At 50.5% G+C, this 17,995-nt stretch overlaps 1 protein-coding gene across 11 annotated transcripts; it reads right to left on the reverse strand.

The window, feature by feature from the left end:
- Positions 1-280: 280 nt before the first annotated feature.
- On the reverse strand, positions 281-14,395 carry FCRL1 (Fc receptor like 1). 11 transcript variants are annotated; one of them, XR_003522978.2, is made up of 13 exons: positions 13,857-14,394; positions 10,281-10,307; positions 7,808-8,077; positions 7,248-7,334; positions 6,451-6,738; positions 6,011-6,289; positions 5,554-5,670; positions 4,492-4,519; positions 3,749-3,876; positions 3,435-3,564; positions 3,160-3,228; positions 2,589-2,620; positions 1,619-1,659 (listed from the first exon to the last, which is right to left on the reverse strand). XR_003522978.2 is itself a non-coding variant. In XM_027610892.2 (12 exons), exons 1-12 carry the CDS (start codon positions 14,149-14,151, stop codon positions 1,588-1,590), a joined length of 1,644 nt encoding a protein of 547 aa, XP_027466693.2. In that variant the 5' UTR covers positions 14,152-14,388; the 3' UTR covers positions 281-1,587. The 11 variants fall into 11 exon arrangements, 4 of the variants coding, with proteins under 4 accessions (XP_027466693.2, XP_027466692.2, XP_027466694.2 ...); XR_003522980.2 differs by having other exon boundaries at positions 3,435-3,517; positions 13,857-14,393; XM_027610892.2 differs by lacking the exon at positions 3,749-3,876 and having other exon boundaries at positions 281-1,659; positions 2,589-2,617; positions 3,435-3,517; positions 13,857-14,388.
- Between the last annotated feature and the right edge of the window lie 3,600 nt (positions 14,396-17,995).

Below are 17,995 nucleotides of genomic sequence, written 5' to 3' on the forward strand. Positions count from 1 at the left end.
TTTTTTTTCTTTTTAATTTTTTTATTGTTATGTTAATCACCATATATTACATAATTTGTTTTGGTGTAGTGTTCCATGATTCATTGTTTGTGCATAACATCCAGTGCTCCATGCAGAACGTGCCCTCTTTAATACCCATCACCAGGCTAACCCATCCCCCACCCCCCTCCCCTCTAGAACCCTCAGTTTGTTTTTCAGAGTCCATCATCTCTCATGGTTCGTCTCCCCCTCTGACTTACTCCCCTTCATTCTTCCTCTCCTGCTATCTTCTTCTTTTTCTTTTTTCTTAAAATATGTTGCGTTATTTGTTTCAGAAGTACAGATCTGTGATTCAACAGTCTTACACAATTCACAGTGCTCACCATAGCACATAAAAAGACTTTCTTTTTAATAAAAGAGTGGCTTGGTGGGGAAAAACATTCACCCACCAGCACAGAAATGACAATTAACCTTGTCTTTCTATGAGCTCTGGGGGAAATAGAGAGTTTCCCCTGAGATGTCAGAACCCCAGGACTGTGCCACTCCCATGGGGAGACTCCCTCCACCCAAACCACCATCCTTCAGATGGATTAGCAGGAACACAGAAATACGTTTGTGCGAGAACATTTATTTTAGTATTGGTTTTGTAATATAAAGTTTTTGGAAACCACCTAATGTCCATCAGCAATTGAAAAGATTAAAATATATTACGATAGTATTTCATTAACAATGCTGTTTTTAAACAATGGACACCACTCGTGGTGTTAGATACAGGGAAGTCTCTAACATTTTACATTATATATTTCTAAATTGTTTTAATTTGTAAGAGTTGGTGTATAATTGTTTTAAAATTAAAACATAGACTCCAAATTGTATTGCCACATATTTTAAAGTTTGTGAATAAAAGAAGAAAAATTATATTCATAAAGCTTCTAGGGGTGCAACAAATACAGAACTTTGGGTGTGGTGAAACTTACAAAGATTGTATCTCGTTACAAATATGGGGGCATCTAGGTTAGTTTGTGCATACAAAATATGTCACTAAGATTGAATGTACCCATAGTAACTTTACGAAACTTTGTTTGAATTCTAATTTGGGAGCAGTGACCCCAAATGCACTGAGTCACAAATTTTATGCAGAAACAGGATGAATCATGTAATTGTCGGGGCTGGAGTTCTGTTCTGGATTTCAGTGCAGAGCTTGTCTGTACTTGGACAAGAGGACATGTACCCATCTCTGTGTGCAGCTGCCCGGCAGAATCGCTAACCTTGTGTCCATGCACTCTGAGTGAGCTTCACTGTCCCTCCACCCCAAGGTCACCCACCCTGTTTCCTCTCAGAGAAGGAAGCTAGAGCACAATTTGACCTGTGCCTAAAACAACCAGTAGGAGTCGGGTCCCACCCCTGCATTCATTGTGGTTCTTTGGGTGGTTTCTTCAGGGCTAGAAGCACCTCCGTTTCATGGTAGATGCAGGAATAGTCTCTGGGGGGGAAGCACCTGGATGAGAAGTCCTGGAAAGCAGACTACCCCAGGATCCCTGAAGAACATACTGGTTCTGAGGCTTGGGGGTCATGGATGGTTTCCCAAGAGCAGAATCTTCCAGAACTTTACATAGCGTCTTCATAGTCCACATCTGCAACGCTTGCCTTCTTCAGCCTAAAATAGATGGCTGAAGCATCCTAAAAGTAAAGGCACGTGGATAGGACCAGAGCAGGGAAGACACGTGGAACATGCCTCTGCATGGTTCTCTTCCCCAGCCAGCCTGGATGCGTCCTATCGCGGCACACCGTGCAGCACAGAAGGTGGAGCCTCTTGGAAGACTGACGCTAGGTGAGCATTTGCAAAGGACCTGTGTCCTTCTGGTGGGCTGCAGAGGTGCTCCTGATGAGCCGTAAGCTCCTCCAAATGTGCAAACTCCCATTCTAATGGGCCACTGATAGGCAGTTCTATGAGCTGTCGTTTTTTTAAGGATGTCAGGATTTTGTACTCATAAACTACATTTAGCATGTCACTGGAGTTTACCAAGGACACAAATTCTGTCCTGAGACCTCTGGCTACCCCCACCACCCTAGACAAACTTACAAAGCACACACTGTCCTTGTACACATGTGGAGTTAGAATTCCTGTAATTTTCTGAAAGTATTTTTGTATTACCAGTGATATCTTGAATTGTTCAAGGTTTACAAATTACTGAGTTGACACAGATCACTATTAGTTTAGCTTTGTTCAATATTAATTGAGTTTTCCACAGATTGTGTGGTTAACCTCACAGCACAAAGTGATGTGTGTGTGGTTCAACAGTATTTCAGGTTTCAAGATTTTCAAGGAATAGAATTTTTTAGACTAGCCATGTGCTACAGTGTATCTACAAATCATCCATGTGTCTGTTGCTAAAGGAAACATCTGTGCAAGTCTCCGAAATTCCCTTGCACCATGAGGCTTTATTATGACCAAATGTTTTTCCCACTGTGTGGGGGATAAGGGGAGAGTTGGACCATTGGAAACTTTTGCTTCTCCTAAGTTGCCATAGTTTTAAAGGTTTGAGAACCAGTCCCTAGAAGAAAGAGAGAAGAGCAGGAATGAAAGTCCAATAGGGCTTCTAACTCACCTGGTCCGTGGTATGTGTCCTCCGGGGTTCTACTGTGGAATAAAAGATGTGTGCTGTAAGATTTCACTTATATTTAAAGTCCTTCACTAAAGTTGTGCTAATAAAGGCTTCTTGTCCTCCTATCTACTTTCTGTATACTGATTTCCATCAATATTTTTAGTCTTGCTTTTCTGCTTATCACAAACATGATTTCCTTACTGTACAGAGGATGATGGGCAGCCTAGAGGTGGACAGGTAAGCAGGTCCCTCTGGGCATTTACACTCTTTTTGTTTCTGGAACCACAAGGTTATGGATGGGACAACAACAGCAAGTGGGGCCACTCAAGGAAGGCAGGTGGACACCGCCACCCCAATCTGCCATATGACCAGGGGCGCTGAGCTAGCACCAGCACTCGGGGCTGCTCCTAGACCCAAGGCCAGTGCTCAGGGAGGCAGGGAAAAGGCCACAGCCAGCTCAAGGCAGAGCACCAGTGCCGAAGAACACTTCCATATGCCATTTGCAGCCACTGAGTATCCTCTTGGTTCCAGGAAAGAAAAAAGTCAAAGATACATTCACTCCCTCATGTCTCACCCGCTGCTTGCCGCTCCTGTTGCGTATGGTACACCAAAGAGTAGACCTCTTCCCCGCTTATGACGTTCACTGAAAGAGAAGAAAGGAGGCATCCTTTCTTCCTGCCAATTACCTTACTCCATGCCTACCACTTATCACCATGAAGACAGACATGCCATTTGTGCATGGAGGCGGCTGGGGCACAGCAGGCACAGCTTGGGCTAGCAGATGTCATCCCACTGCCCCTTCCCCGGCTCCCTCTGGCTGCTTGGGCCAGGTCATTTGGGAAACCTCACCATTTTCATATACAGACTGTTCCTGCAGTGGGGCAGCTGAGTTGATGTAGTTGGACACCTGTGGCGTGGGGCTGGGAGGGCTCCTGCAGACACAGATAGTGGAATAGCATCCCAGATGCCCCAGACATCACTGTCCAGGGTTGTGAGCAAGACATTGAAGGAGAGAATCCTGTTAGCAAGTGTCCTGAGCAGAATACTGACTTCTGGGGAGATCCTCAGTGAGCTCCACTGTGTGGTACAAACTCTGTACGTGGGCTGAGCAAGGCACAGCAGAGCAGCCGTGGAGTGCACAGCCCATGAGCGCAGGTCCTTACCTGATGGGCTCAGTGTGGGGTTGCCCACACCTAGAATAGTGCCCTTCCCATTCAGGTGCTCAGTGAATACTGAGTGAAGAATATTGACTCCCCCCGATGGAGAACAGGTTACCAGGCAGAACAAGCAGCTTGAGGAAGGGAGAGAAGAATGTGAACTTGCACATACATGTACCCCTGGAAGACCACTACTCCAATTTGGGAAAATAATCTGATTTTCTCGGCATAAACAACAACACAGTATAAAAGTATGTTGACTAAACATTGATGGCCCCAGATGCAAGTGTTTTAAAAATCTTTTCCTCCTCTAAACTAAAGAATTTCACCAGCAAGTTTTCAGGATGGTTATCACTCTCTAGCCTGAATGACAAAAATGTGCATGTATCTTAATGCCTCTGAGATACTTTCAGGATCTCAGGATCCTATTTTCCTGCCTCATCAGAATGACTCACAGACCCTCAGATATTGGTTCATTGATTGAATGAATCAGTTCATTGGTGAATGTGTGAAATGGGTCAGTTTATTGAGGGAGGTGAATTAGGAAGAATGATGGAAGAAGGATTTGAATTAATCAGTTAATGCATAAATGAAGAGGAATAGCAAATAGACACTCTTATCAGCTGGAGAACTCCAGAGTAGAAGTTGGGATAATAAATATACAACAAGCACATGAGAGAGGACAATTTAAAACTGTGAAGATGGGTTTTTCTGCATTATCAGTGCACACAGACAAAGCAGAGCCTCACCTGCACGGGTCGCTGGCCGGACGTCTTCCTATAAGTCAAGCAGATGAGCAAACACGTCAAAGGGGGAATCTGTTCTTCAGTTTTCAGATGGCCCTTGGGCGGGGACTGCTCCTCAGGCCTGCCACGGCATGCCAGAGGGCATCCTGGCCATCACTTACTCAGATCCTTCCCTTTGCAGGTGAAGAGACTCAGTGCAGAGTAGTTAGTGAGCTTCCCACACAGTTCATCCCAGAGTGAGGACCTGAGCCCCAGCCTCTGAACCCGAACACCTTATTGTAGCTTTTGCTTTGGGTTTTGACAACACACTACCTACTCTTGTCATGACAAGAACCCTCAGAAACAGGCACGGGTACGGCCACTTTACAGCTGGGGTGAAGTGCCCCAAGATGCAGAACAAGCTTGGAATTTAAATGAGAATCTCTCATCGTCTCCATCTTGCTCAGTGGAGAACAGGAGTCCAAGATTAAATGCACCAATAAATATGTAATTACCAACTGTGAGCCAGGGTGAAGCTAAATAACAGGGCTCGGAGGAAGAAAAAACTGAGAGAATTGTAGGCTGTGTGGCTGGGTGAAACCTCTGGCGGTAAAGGACATTTAAGCTGAAAAGCAGGAGAGATCCTGTGGTAAGCAGACGTGAGGATGTATGGACAAGCATTTCAGAAAGTGGGAAGAGCATGTGATGGTGCCCTGGGGGGATGAGAATGGAGGCACTGACTTTAACTGGGGGTGGTCGGCAGAGCTGGAATTGCTAACTGGGTTTTTCTTTCAGTAGCTGGCTAGTTATTTTAAATAGAGTCAGAGTTTTGGGTGAAAATTAGATCCCAGAAGCACCAGACATCAGCTGAACCCCGACTGATCACACACGGGGTGGGGGACTCGACCACAGACACCGCACTATAGTAATGGGTGCTGCTCGCATGCTGGGGGTCAGGAGCAGATCTGTAGGCTGGGTGGCTGGCAGGACATATTTGTCCCTCACAGTGTTCCCGTCCCCAGCGCCACCTATTTCCGTAAAAACAAAGGTCACAGTAACAAAATACCAGAGTCTATAAATACTAACCTATTCTTTTCTTGAGCCAATAGCAGAGCAATAGGGCCATAATGGTGGGACCAAGGGTGCCAAGCAGCCCTTCAAGGATTTCTGAGGCGAGAAGTTCCTTCTTGTCCTCCGTAGGCACTGAGGGGAGAGGTCTGCACGTGAGCCACCCTGCAAGAGGGCTGGCCTTTGGAGAACAGACGTCTCAGGTGTGGGCTGAGGCCAAGGTCTGCTTTTCCTGGGCGAGGGGGGCAGAGGTTGTGGGACTGACTTATGTGACTTGGAGCTCATCACCCTGATGGCAGGAGAGGCACCAGCCTTCATGTCCTCTGTGCCCCTCAGACACACCTCCTAGACAGCACCACGTTCAGACGCTCCATCGTTGGAAGCACAGCACCAGAAATACTGTGGGGTCAGTAAAACTCTCCCAGGATGCTGGAAAGGAACTTGGACCAAGACCATTCAATAGCCTGAGCTGTACCTGTGATGTTGAGTGGCACCGCCTCACTGCGCTGGGGCCCCAGGCCGTTGTCGGCTTCACAGGAGTAGTTTCCAGAATGTTCTGTGGTCAGAGAGAGGTTGAAGGACACTCCTCCTCCAGAGGGGGCCGAGCTGCTCCCCAGGGTGACATCCTCGTGATAAAACCGGTACAGGATCGGGGGAGAGCCGCTCTGGGCCTCACAGCGAAGCTCCACCACGTCCCCAGGGAAGGCCTGGGCCCCGGGCGCCCTGAGGGTGAGGACGGGGAAAGACACCGGACCTGAGGGAGACAGGGAGTCAGCAGAGAGTGTACCATACTGTGACAGACTCGTAATCCCTGCCCACAGAGGCTCAGCCCCATTGAACTTCCCCGGGTTGCCCCAGGGAACAGGGAGTCCAGCAAGTGGGGGTGCTGGTGGGACAGAAGGTCACGGAACTTACTTCTGACGGTGACGCTCACCAGCTCGCTGATGCTGGGGCCATAGCCGTTGTCGGCCATGCAGTAGTATTTCTCTGTGTCACTCTCCGTCACCGCCGGGATCTCAAACTTCGCGGCCAATGAGCGCTGGGTCTTTGTTTCCAGGTTCAAACCCAGGGCCCCTTTGTACCAGGAGAAGGTGATGTCTCCTGTGCCCTGGGTGGCCAAACAGACGAGAACCAGCTTCTCTCCCTTCTGCACTTGTCCCCCTGGAGGCCGTGTCTCCAAGCTCACATTCCAGACAGGGACTCCTACACAAACACAAGGTGACACACGGGGCGTGACCATCCTGAGAGCAAAGGCCTTGGGTAAAGTCAATAATTTACGCAGTTTAGTGGTGGCAGGTGGTGGTGTTCTGAGGGCGGTTGCTGCTGACCGGGGTGGGCCTCGGCCAGGTGGATGTGGTAGGGTGAGAAAGGCCATACAGTTGCCACGGTGGATGCAGCACCCCCTCCCTCCCGGGAATCGTGGGTCTCCCAGGACCTTGGCCTCTCAAACCCGCACTCTGCAAGGCACGGTACTATGGTGGCCACAGTACAGATGGCAGATCAAGCTGTCGGGGCTTGAATGCTGGTCCCACGTCTTACTGTGGGCGCTTGATCCAATCATGTCACTTCTCGGAGACCCAGTTTCCCACCCGTACAATGCAGGGGGGAATGGTAGTTATCTCCTACGGTTGGGACGGCCCCATGACATAATGCATGTGGGGCCTAGAGCAGGGCCTGCTGCCCAGCAGCTCTTTGTTCTGGTCCGGCCTCACCAGTGCAGAGTTTTGAGCAAGGGCGCGAAAGCCAACCTTCTGGGGGTATTCCACATCCTCTTCCTGGCACCATGGACGCATCGTTGTCTGAGAACGGGGGAGGACATTAGCGTGCCTACCCGGACGTGCAGTGACATGGTTCAGAGTCACAAAACGCCCCTTCTCTTCCTCTCTCTCAAAACCAAGCCCCAGCTGCCCCTCCCACAGCCTTGTGCCCAAAGCCTGCCCTTACCGTGCGGGTCTGATTTCTCCCTTCTCTGTAGCTCCCGTGACTCCCCACCACCGCCACACATGTCCCCCCGTGCTGCGGAGGGTGCCATCAGGGGCCGTGATTATGCAGCGACTCGCCCCCACTCTCCAGCCCAGGGAGGACGCCGTGAGGGGTTCCTAAGTACTCTTCTGTGCACTTGAGCGCGATTAGCAAGGGTAAGGGCAGATCCCTTAAGGACTCTGAGGAGAGAAGCTCAGGCACATCTCCACCAGCTCCTTCCCCCCCCCAAGGGAAGAGCAGCCTCGTGCCCCCGGCCCCGTGTCAGTCCGGCGTAGGCCCCCGCACTCACCTTGCACCTGTATCTGAATCCTGGGGCTCCGAGCGACTCTGAGATCTGAGATCTTTGCTTCACACCAGTAGGACCCCGAGTCTTCCCTCCACACAGTGGGGAGCTGGAGCTCTGGGGAGCTGCTCCAGCCCTGCCACAGGGCCTGGCTGTCTCTGAAGAAACAGAACTGGGGCTGGGCGTCTGGCTTCCAAGAAGCGGCCTGTGCCTCACAGGTCAGGGTCATTGAGCTCCCCTCCTTGGGCCGAGAGGGCCTGGCTGTCAGAAGCAGCACTAGAGAGAAGGACGAAAGACACATTCCAGGGCAATGGGTTTCAGAATTCCCACAAGAGGCACGTTGTGTTCTCAGCATTTTGCACAAGGCCAGCTGGGTGCAGAGACCACCCCCACCCCAGCACGGCCTGCCCCTATGCAGCATCTCCTCCCCCCACAAGGCAACCTCTACCTTCAGCTTGGTTCCCACTCTTTGACATTTCCATCCATGAACTAAAAACACCTTTTTTGGAGACAGGACAGGGTACCGACGACTGTTATCGGAGATGGTAAAGCCTGACGTCTCAGGAACAGCAAGTGTGTTTCATTCATTCTTGTCGTGAACCATGTTGGTTATCTCCTTCGGCTCCCTCCCCCGACCGGCATCCCAGAGCCACACTCTGTCTTTCAAGGACAGAATGTGACCCCAGACGGATGATCTGCCAGTCGGGGAAAGATTAGAGGAATTCAATGCTTTCTTTACTGAGTCTTTCCTGCCCCTGTTACTGCTGCTCCGAATGGAAGGACCTGGCGTGTGCTTGCCTGAAAATGCTGCATGCACACATCCAGCTCCCTTGCTCTGGGACTGTGCGTAAACCTCGTGCAAGCCATGGGCATAAGGGGCAGTTTCAGCCCATACCCTGCGACTCAGGGATGTCTCCTTTTCCGGCCGTAGGGGCTCTTCTCCAGATGGACTACAGATGGGCAAAGCTGGGCCCTGCCTCCCCACATCCGCATCGGCCCAGCTGCAGCGCCCAGGGAAACATCAAACCCTGGAGGACACTGGCTCTGAGGCATTTGTTTATCCAACCTCAGAGCCTGGGCTCTTCGAGAAAGTTTAGGAATTTTCCTAAGAAAAGCCTTTCTCGCCTCACCAGATAAAATGCCAAGTGTTCTCAATCCCTGAGAGGGGTTTGTTGCTCCAACACCTGTCATCCTCAAGCCTTGCAACTGGAATGCTTTATCCTGGGACTTTTAAAAACTTAATTTCAATGTTGGTACCAGAATGTTCGCTCTGGGGCCTGGAATTTCTGGCACTAGGGGTCATCTTCTCTCCTTGGAAAACTGCAGTCCCCAGAGGACTGAGGACAGAGAAAGGAAAAAAAAAAAAAGACATCTAAGCACCTGTACCCCACTCTTCTGAACGGGGCAGGTGGTGTGGAATGCGACACTGGATAGGGCGGTTTGCAAGGGCTGGAGCTCAGTCTTGCTGCTCAGAGCTTGTTTCAGATAATTCTCAGGTATTCCCAGGCAAACCTGGCAAACTCCTGGCAAAGCTTTGTTTCTTCTGGATGTGGATTTGGATTTCTGCTTAGGCTCAGATTGGGCACTCATGGGGTAAAAGCAGGATCAGGCACAGAGCGTGCTGGCGTTAACCCATGGCCTGGGTTCAACTTGGATGAACCTTGGGAGAGCATCCCAGAAACCTGGGCTGGCTCTGAGTATCTCTGGCCATTGGCCCTGTAGAGCTGTGCTCCCCAGCCCCAGGTGCGGCCTGTGTTCTTGAGGCGGGCAGGAAGCCTCTTCGAGCCCTGTGGTTAGTATTTTATGCATAAGAGAGCAGTTCCGACATATCCTGGATTGAAACCCACTTCAGTGGAAGATTCCTTCAGGGGGAAAACTTCCTCCTCTGTTCGTCTGGTAATTTGAATCAGGATCAGAGCGATGGCGGGTTTGCGCCAACCAGAGTCTGAGAGAGAAGTTGCACGGGGGATCAGCTGTGGCTACAGAGCAGGGCTGGAAATGGGAAGGGGGCAGAGTGCACTTCGTTTTCCCATGGCCCAGGGACCGACTGTCATGTTCTCCATGGATGTGTGATGGTGGCGTTTCCTCCATCGCTCCTGGGGGAGCACCCCGTGGAGAAGACACAGGGGTCTTGCAGCCCCCGAGGCTGGGGGGAGGGGGTGGCAATTCTTCTAACATCCATCTGCCACACTCGGTGACTTCCTGGGAAACAGCATCTCCCTTCCTGAGCTGGGACTTCCCACAGGAGGGACGGTGGTTTTGAGAAGGTGGGGCCAAGACCTGCTCCCCTAGCTGAGCAGCCATATGTCAGGTGCAGAAACTGGCCTGAACACAAGCAGCCTGGTCCCCAGGGAGCCTCTGTCATGTTAGACCTTGGCGGCTGCCACCAGATGGCAGACAGCATCCACTGGCCTCCTGCACAGACGTCCCAGTGACATGATGCCCATGGACCATGAAGAGGAAAGGAAGTGTTACTCACCTTCACTGGCTGGTTCACAGGGTGGAGCTAGGAGAGAATTCAGGAGAGGTCAGTACAGGCGCAGATCCCAAACAGGCAGCCCCTGCAGCCCGGCTGACCGTCCCCAGCGCTGCTCTCCGCATGCCCTCCCGCGGCCCTCCCCCTCCCCTCCTCCTCCTCCCTCCCCCTCCCTCCTCCCCTTCTCCTTCCTCCCCTTCTCCCTCCTTCTCCACCTCCTCCCCCTCCCCTCTCTCCTTCTTCGCCCCTGCCCACTGTTCTCCTCCCTCCTTCTCCACCTCTGTTCCTTCTCCCACGTTCCCCATCACCACACAGTTCCTTCTGTGATCAGGAAATCCTTCCCAGTCACTGCTCCCATCCATGGTTAGGAGGTGGTGCCTTCGTTCCGTGGCTCCTTCAAGCCCTGGGCTCTCATCCCTCCCTCAAATGTCCAGATGACCCCACCCTGGCCTGGCCAACCACAGTGACAACAGCCAGGCTCCTGCTCTTGATGCCCTTTGTTCACCAACGTCCTGGCAGAGGAAGTCCACAGAGGGAATCCGGATTTCTCCAAAGATTCTCCCATACCCCAAGGGTTTGACTGTAGTACTGTGGCATAGTGATCAGGAACAGAACATCCTGGGGAGACGCAGGCTCTGCAGTCAGAGGGTACAGACCTGAGGCCTGCCTCTTCCCCTTACAAGCTGTGCTACCCCAGGGAAAATGCTTCACCTCTCTGTGCTCTCCTTTCCTTTTCTGTGAAATGCAGGTAATCACAGACCTCCCTCACAGAGTTTCTGCGAGGATTAAATAAGTTCACATCCATAAAATGCTTAGAATAGTGCTGGAATTTATGTAACAATCAGTAAATATTACTCATTATTAGTACCTATTTGAGCCCATGGTTAGTCTGAGATGTGTAGCCTGCTGTTTGAGCTTAAAAGCTGATGTGAATAACTTGTTCCTCAGGTAGGAGAATGGAATCAATTGGGCTACCGTGCAAATCGCATTTTTTATCCATCCGAACTACAAATAATTCCGAGCGCTTACTGCATGCCAGGCACTGCACCTGGGACTGGGGTTGCAGGAGCGGATGTGAACAACAGGCTTTGCTGTCGAGGAATTTAGAGGGAGAGAGCCAATTAAAAAAATCAACATATAGCCTGATTTCAGAGAGTGGTCAGTGCTATAGGAGAGATGTAGCCGAGAAATAAGTTCAAGTATCTTAAGACAGTCGTGACTCTTTGGATAGATGTCAACTGAGTAGAAAACAGAATGAAAGTAGAGGGCTGCCTTCTAAGTGTTTGGGGACGAGCACCCCCAGCAGAGAACTAGCGAGTGCAAAGGACGTGAGAAGGAATGACCTCGTGGTGGGGTGGGGTGGGGAGGAGAAGGTGGTGCCCCGGAGCTGATAGAGGGGCACGGTGGGCACTGGTGTGGTGGAGGTGGTCGGAGCCAGTCATGGGGGCATCCTGGACTTGGGACCAGGTCTGGATTTCATTCCAGGTATGATTGGGAGTTGTGGACAGTTCCGACTCCACTTAGGTTTGTAAAATCACTCTTATCCTGGGAGAGGGGCAGACCGCCGTCATGCAGGAGAAGCAGGGAGGACACTAGTGGTAATTTAGTCTGGAAGACAGAGGACAACAGCTGGGCTAGGCAGGCCTGGCCATGAAGGGCCGGATTCCAGTATAAATTTGAAAGTAAAATCAATAAGAGTTCCTTATGGGTTGGAGGTCAAGTGTAGAGGAGAGAGAGGAATGAGTGTAAGTCCTAGAATCTTGGTTGCAGCCGCTGGAAGAATGGAGGTGACATTCATGAGCATGGCGCAGTCACCCGGAAAAGCAGGTTAGGTTGGGGGAATGCACAGGAGATCAGGACATGTGTTTGGCCGTGTGGAGTGCAAAGTGTCTACGGGTCAGCTGAGTGGCTGTTGAAGGCATGGAAGGTGCTCAGAGGACAAATCAGAGCTGGCAAAATAAGCTTGAGTTTAAGGTCAAAGTGGCACATGAAGTGTCTGAACTGGGCTGGGAAGTGAGCACGGGTGGAGCGTGAGATCTGGGCACCAGCCTTGGGAATGTCGGTCAGGAAGCAACAGGTGTTGAGTTAGAAAACCAGCAACGTGTGGTGTTCCAGAAGCCAAGGGAAGAAGTGCTTCCAGAAGACGGAGCAAAGGACCATCCATGAGAAGCTGAGTTAAAGGAAGCTGAAAACAGCCTGGGCCGGGGTGACGTGGAAGGTGCCGGTGGTCCCAGCAGGAGCAGTGGTGGGGACGCAAGGTGGAGAGCCGTGGCCGAGCGTAAGGAGGACCTGTGAGCACCGAGAACTGGCCAGTGGTCGCTGGGGCTTAGGAACCCAAAGGGATGGAGGCCAGGAGGGAGTGTTTGAGGAGATGGAAATGCTCTGCATCTTGAAGATACTCCAATGATTACAAATCCTTCTGGAAAATCGGAGCTGGTGTGTCATAAAAGTGAATGTTACTGTGATGTAAATTAAAAATGAGTTTAAAACAGGAAGGACAGGAGAAGATGAAGCAAGCCCAGCAGCTCCCTGGAAATTTTGTGAAAGGAAGCAGGACACTGTCGAGGCACATTTCCATCGCTTTAGGCAAAAAGACACGGTGGCGTGTTTGTGTGTTTACAGGACTAACCCAGAATGAAGAAATATGGTGATGGCACAGGGAAGGTTCTGAGAAAGCGAGAGCATCGGGGAACCCACTGCACACGGGGGTAGTCCTGTCCTGCACAGAAGGGAGGACGGTGTCGTCCTGACCGAGGACACACGGCGGGGGCGGGTGGGTTCACAGACATGGCTGCAAAAAGGTGAGGACATTCTCTTTGATGGCTTTCATTTTCTCAGTGACATGCAGCAAGATTATAAACTGAGAGTAAGAAGGAGAAGTTTGAGGAGACAGAGAAGGTGAGAGATAGTGGTCCGAGTGTGAGGCACCGAGTAGGAAGGTGTAGGAGTGTCACCTGCCCTGCCGGGGCCACCAGAGATGTGTGCCCTACATTTAAAGGATGTGAGTCAATGGGACCGTGCCTTTCGTGTGAAGTCACACGCAGCTGCTTAGGCACCCATGTGAAGCATGCAGAGAAGCGTGTTGATCAGGAGGGTGTAGCCAGGGGAGGGTTGTGTGAGCCCCAGCATCTGAGCTCAGAGGTAGGTGACGGACAATGAAAAGTCACCCAGGGGGGTTGAGAAGGGAAGTTACAAATGCCATGTGGCCATTGGGTGGGATTGGGGCGGGGTGCCGAAAACAGGGATTTTGAAAGCCAGCTGTTGTTGGTGATGATCCCTTCTAGGATTTGACGGTGAGAATGAGGGGCCAAGGACAGAAGACAAAGGAAAGGATGCTGACGGTGAGGACAAAGAACCAAGAGCCCAGGTCGTTGTGTGAGTCATCCTGTGGCTATCCACAACAGTGAGAACAGAGACAGAATTCATATTGGAAGGACAGACACCAAACACTTCCTATGAGATGAAAGGTGAAATGATAGTTTTCTTCAAACAGCTGGCTCTCCAGTCTTTACCACCTGCTGCTCGACTCTGAGCCGAAGGCGGAGACCTCGGGAGATCTGGCCTGGACGTCCTACTCACCGCACATCAGCAGCACGAGCCCCAGCAGCATGAGGACCGGGTCGGGGACTGTCACTGGAGACACTTTCTCCTGGAAGGAGGAATCCAGCTCTGCGTGGAGAGGCAGCAGCTTGGCCGACGGTTGACGAAGTCGGGATAGGAAGTCGTGCTGCAGAACGTTTACAGAAATAGAAGAGCGAGAGTCCTCCCAAGTCCCGCCTCTATTTCCTCTCCGCTGGGGGCCGAGACAACAAAGGGCGCTCCTTCTTGTAGCTCTGTCCCATGTCCACAGCTCGGAGAGAGTGCACTTTAGCATGTCAGGGCCTCCCTCAAGAGCTCAGCGGTGTCTCAAAGGACTGTTCCCAAAGGCGCTTTGATCAGTGCTCCTCAGACTGCGGTCCTGCTGAAGGCTGTGGACGCTTTCCCCGTCAGGAAGGATGTCCCCCCACAGCACATGTTCCTGCTTCGTCGGAGCTGCACGCTGTCACTCGGAATGAACGGCCAGGCCAGGCCCGACGGGCTCTCACCGGGGTTACATGCAGGGCCTGATGGATTACAGTGGGTACAGGGTCAAGCTGTTTGTAAGGTACTGGCTCCCACCCATGTTTAAACTTTCACGGGGTGGCAGTCAGTGAAGCAGAAACAGATGAAAAACAGAATCACAGGAAATTACGGCCTGGGGGGATGTTTGTAAGTGAAATACAGGAAATATGCAAATGCAAATTAGCTTCTGGGCCTTCGGGACCATTTGCCATGATCACCAGGCATGTGTGGTGGTGGTCCTGCCCTCCCCCAGCCCCGGGAGTGTGTCATCTACCCCATCCCTCCCTGCAGCTCGCTGAGGCTCCCGGTCCCTGCCCCCGGAGCCTGCGGTAATTCAGACCATGCTTGGAAAGAATAAACCATCTGAATTTCCAACATTTCTTGAGTCTTTGAGGATCTAGGATTAAGAACCTGATAACGTGTGGAAGCAAAGCTATTAGGGGACATGGCAAGACGGCATTCAGTAATGATGTCCAATTGCGGTGTGAAGGCGAGCACATGAGCACAGAGAGGTGAACGCAGGGTATACGCACAGACAGCTGAACATGCTGGATTGAGAGGGCTCCAAGAAAAGGCATGATGAGAGAAGCATGGGGTCCACATGGCCAGCGCTGAGCCAGCTGGGGGAGGAGGGAGAAGTGCTGGAAACCGACCGGGGGCCCTGGGGAATTCCCAAAGACGAGACAGTGTGCCCCATTTTGTTAGCTGGCTCAGGAAAGCCTGCCTGGGCGTGGGTTTGCCTCGTTCAAAGCTTCAGGACTAAGGCTTCTCATTCACTGAGGAGCGCGGGGCCCTCTCGATCCAGCATGTACGGCTGTGCGTACACCCTGTGTTCACCTCTCTGTGCTCATGTGCTCGCCTTCACAATATCTCTCCCCTCCTCCTGCTCCGGTTTAAAGGCTGCACATTATTCGTTAAGCTCTCTCATGTTTTTATTCTTACACATACGTGACACACACACACATACACACACACACTAAGAAAGGTAGCGTGCTTATAAATTGTGAGATACATTGGAGTATCTCATGGGCCAAAGCCAGTGACTCAGGCACATCCACTCCTCCCAAAAGATACTTGAGTGAGTGGCTTGGTCATGAGAAAGCCTGGCTCTGTGACATGCTTTGGCCCATGGTGTAAGCATATAAGGCGTTGCTGTGTACCATCAAACGCTCACTGCACTTGCACGGTTTTGCTTGGCTACTCGTTCGATCTACTTTCCAAAGTGAGAAGACAGAGAGAACTTGAACCCCGCCCACAGCCTGAAGCCCAGCCCAGCCGCACCCAGTCCAACCTCAACTGACCTGCAGCCCTCGGTCAGCCTGGGCAAGAAATAAACGTTTGCTGTGAGCCTCGAGACATTGGTGTAGTAACAACCACAGGAAAAGCAAGCACGTTTCCACAGTAGATTTGTGGCTGGACAATAACATGCATTACCACTTTGATTTCATCTTCAAGTTAACATTACCCATGTATTTATAGGGCCTCTGCCATGGACTGTTAGGGGTACACATCCAATACTCCTCACGTTTCCATAAACGGGAGAGATTCTCCTCCCCATGCCTCAGGAAGAAAATTATCAAGGAGATGTGACTTATTTGACTGATAAATTTAGGAGAAGCACCTGAGCAGGTGTGGCTCGGTGCCACCTGAGTTTCCTCCTTGAGAAGCCAGGCCTCACCATGCTGTCATCGGTCACCATCCACACACCAGGATCCGTCCCTGCTGCAGAGGCCCAGGGCTGTCCACACTGCCCTGGCTGGGATGGTAAACCTGCCTCGTGTAGTGGTGAGTTATGAGAACCCACTGAGACCACACAGCCAAGCGACTTCCTCCTAAGTAATTTTTACTGGTGAGAAATCTAAAGTTTGCCTCCCTCTGCGTGACTCCCATTACACTCCATTCATCCTGCACTTGGGTGAGTAAGAAAGGGATGTTACTTGTCCCCAGAAAATGGAAGGATCTGCCATGCACTGTACTACAGTCTGAGGATATGGAGGTGAGAAATACATGTTCCTTACGTGCTGAGAATTCATGGGGCTGTAGGCAAGAAAGATTTATGAGCAAACCCAACACAGGGAAGTGTGAAAATCGTGATGACTGAGCCAGTCCTGGTAGAGCGATAAGAGCAGGAGCCTAAGTGAGCAGATGTTGGGAAAGGGGAGGCTCTGCAGAGGGTGTGATGTCTGAGCTGCTTTCCAAGGATTCCTGGGATCTCCACCAGCTGTCCAGGAGGGGAAGAACACTCCATGCAGAGTGAAGAGTGCATGCACGCCTAAACTCATGAAACAGCGAGGTGTTTTGCTGAGATAGTTGAAGCTTAATGATCGGAACAAAAAATTTTTTTTATCATGTAGCGTTTCTTTTTTTCTTTTTATTCTTTAAATTTTTAATTGTTATGTTAATCACCATACATTACATCATTAGCTTTTGATGTAGTGTTCCATGATTCATTGTGTGTGCATAACACCCAGTGCTCCATGCAGAACGTGCCCTCTTTAACACCCATCACCGGGCTAACCCATCCCCCCACCCCTCTCCCCTCTAGAACCCTCAGTTTGTTTTTCAGAGTCCATCGTCTCCCATGGTTCGTCTTGTTGGAACAAAATTTAAAGAAGTACAAACAGCATAAGGCTGAAGAGACAGAGAGAGGAGGAGAAACCATGGAAGGTTTTGTGCACTCAGCTAAGAATGCGGGAATTCTTCAGAGGGGGACAGGGGCCAGCTGGGGTCCACTGGGCTGGAGAAGGCACCTCCTGTCGGAGGTCATTGCTATGAGGTTCCAAGGACATACTGTTTGATCATATGATTGTTCACCGAAGCCAGAATTTTGAAATTTTATGTAAAACCTACTAACTTTTAAATACTTGGGAGTAATTTTTAAAAAAATTGTTTTAAAACAAAGCATTTCTGTACAGCACCGTAGCTTTGCGACCTCTGCCCTGGGTGACGTGCATGGTGCGAAGGGAAGACACAACTAAATACACAGAAGATGAAGTCAGGGGACATACTGAGTTTGAACATTTTGAGGTAGAAAGTTTACTCATTTTACAAATTAGGAATCTGCAAGTCAGAGATGTCGGGTAATTTTCAAAGCCTTACCAGTGATAAGAAGTAAGGTTGGTGTGACCCCCTGACTTCATCTTAGCCTTGGTTGCCTCTGCTGTCCGAGATAACAGTCCCTGACCACACGTGGTTTCTGAGCACTTGAAGCCTAGCTAGTCCAAATTGAGATGCACGGTGAGTACAATTTACATGCTGGGTTTTGAGAACTTGAGAACAAAATGAAAAGAACGTGAAGTGCCTCATTAATAATTTTATATAGATTACATGTTAAATGATAATAATTTGTATATAATAAGTTTAAAAATGTTAAAATTAAATTATTAATTCCACTTTTTTTCTTTTTACTTTTTTCCAACATGGCCACTAGCAAATTCTACATTCTACCTGCAACTCGTATTACGTATCTACTGGACAGAGCGCCTCAACCATGATGGTCAGTGAGAAGAAGTGTTCTCACTCTGCCCACAGCCAGAATGCAGGCAACACTGGACCTTGGCCATTGCCTGTGTCAAGCCCCCAAAAGATGTGATGCCCCCATGTCAGAGTCGAAGAAA

This window comes from Zalophus californianus, chromosome 10, assembly GCF_009762305.2.
Source record: "Zalophus californianus isolate mZalCal1 chromosome 10, mZalCal1.pri.v2, whole genome shotgun sequence".
Classification (NCBI taxonomy): Eukaryota; Metazoa; Chordata; class Mammalia; order Carnivora; family Otariidae; genus Zalophus; species Zalophus californianus.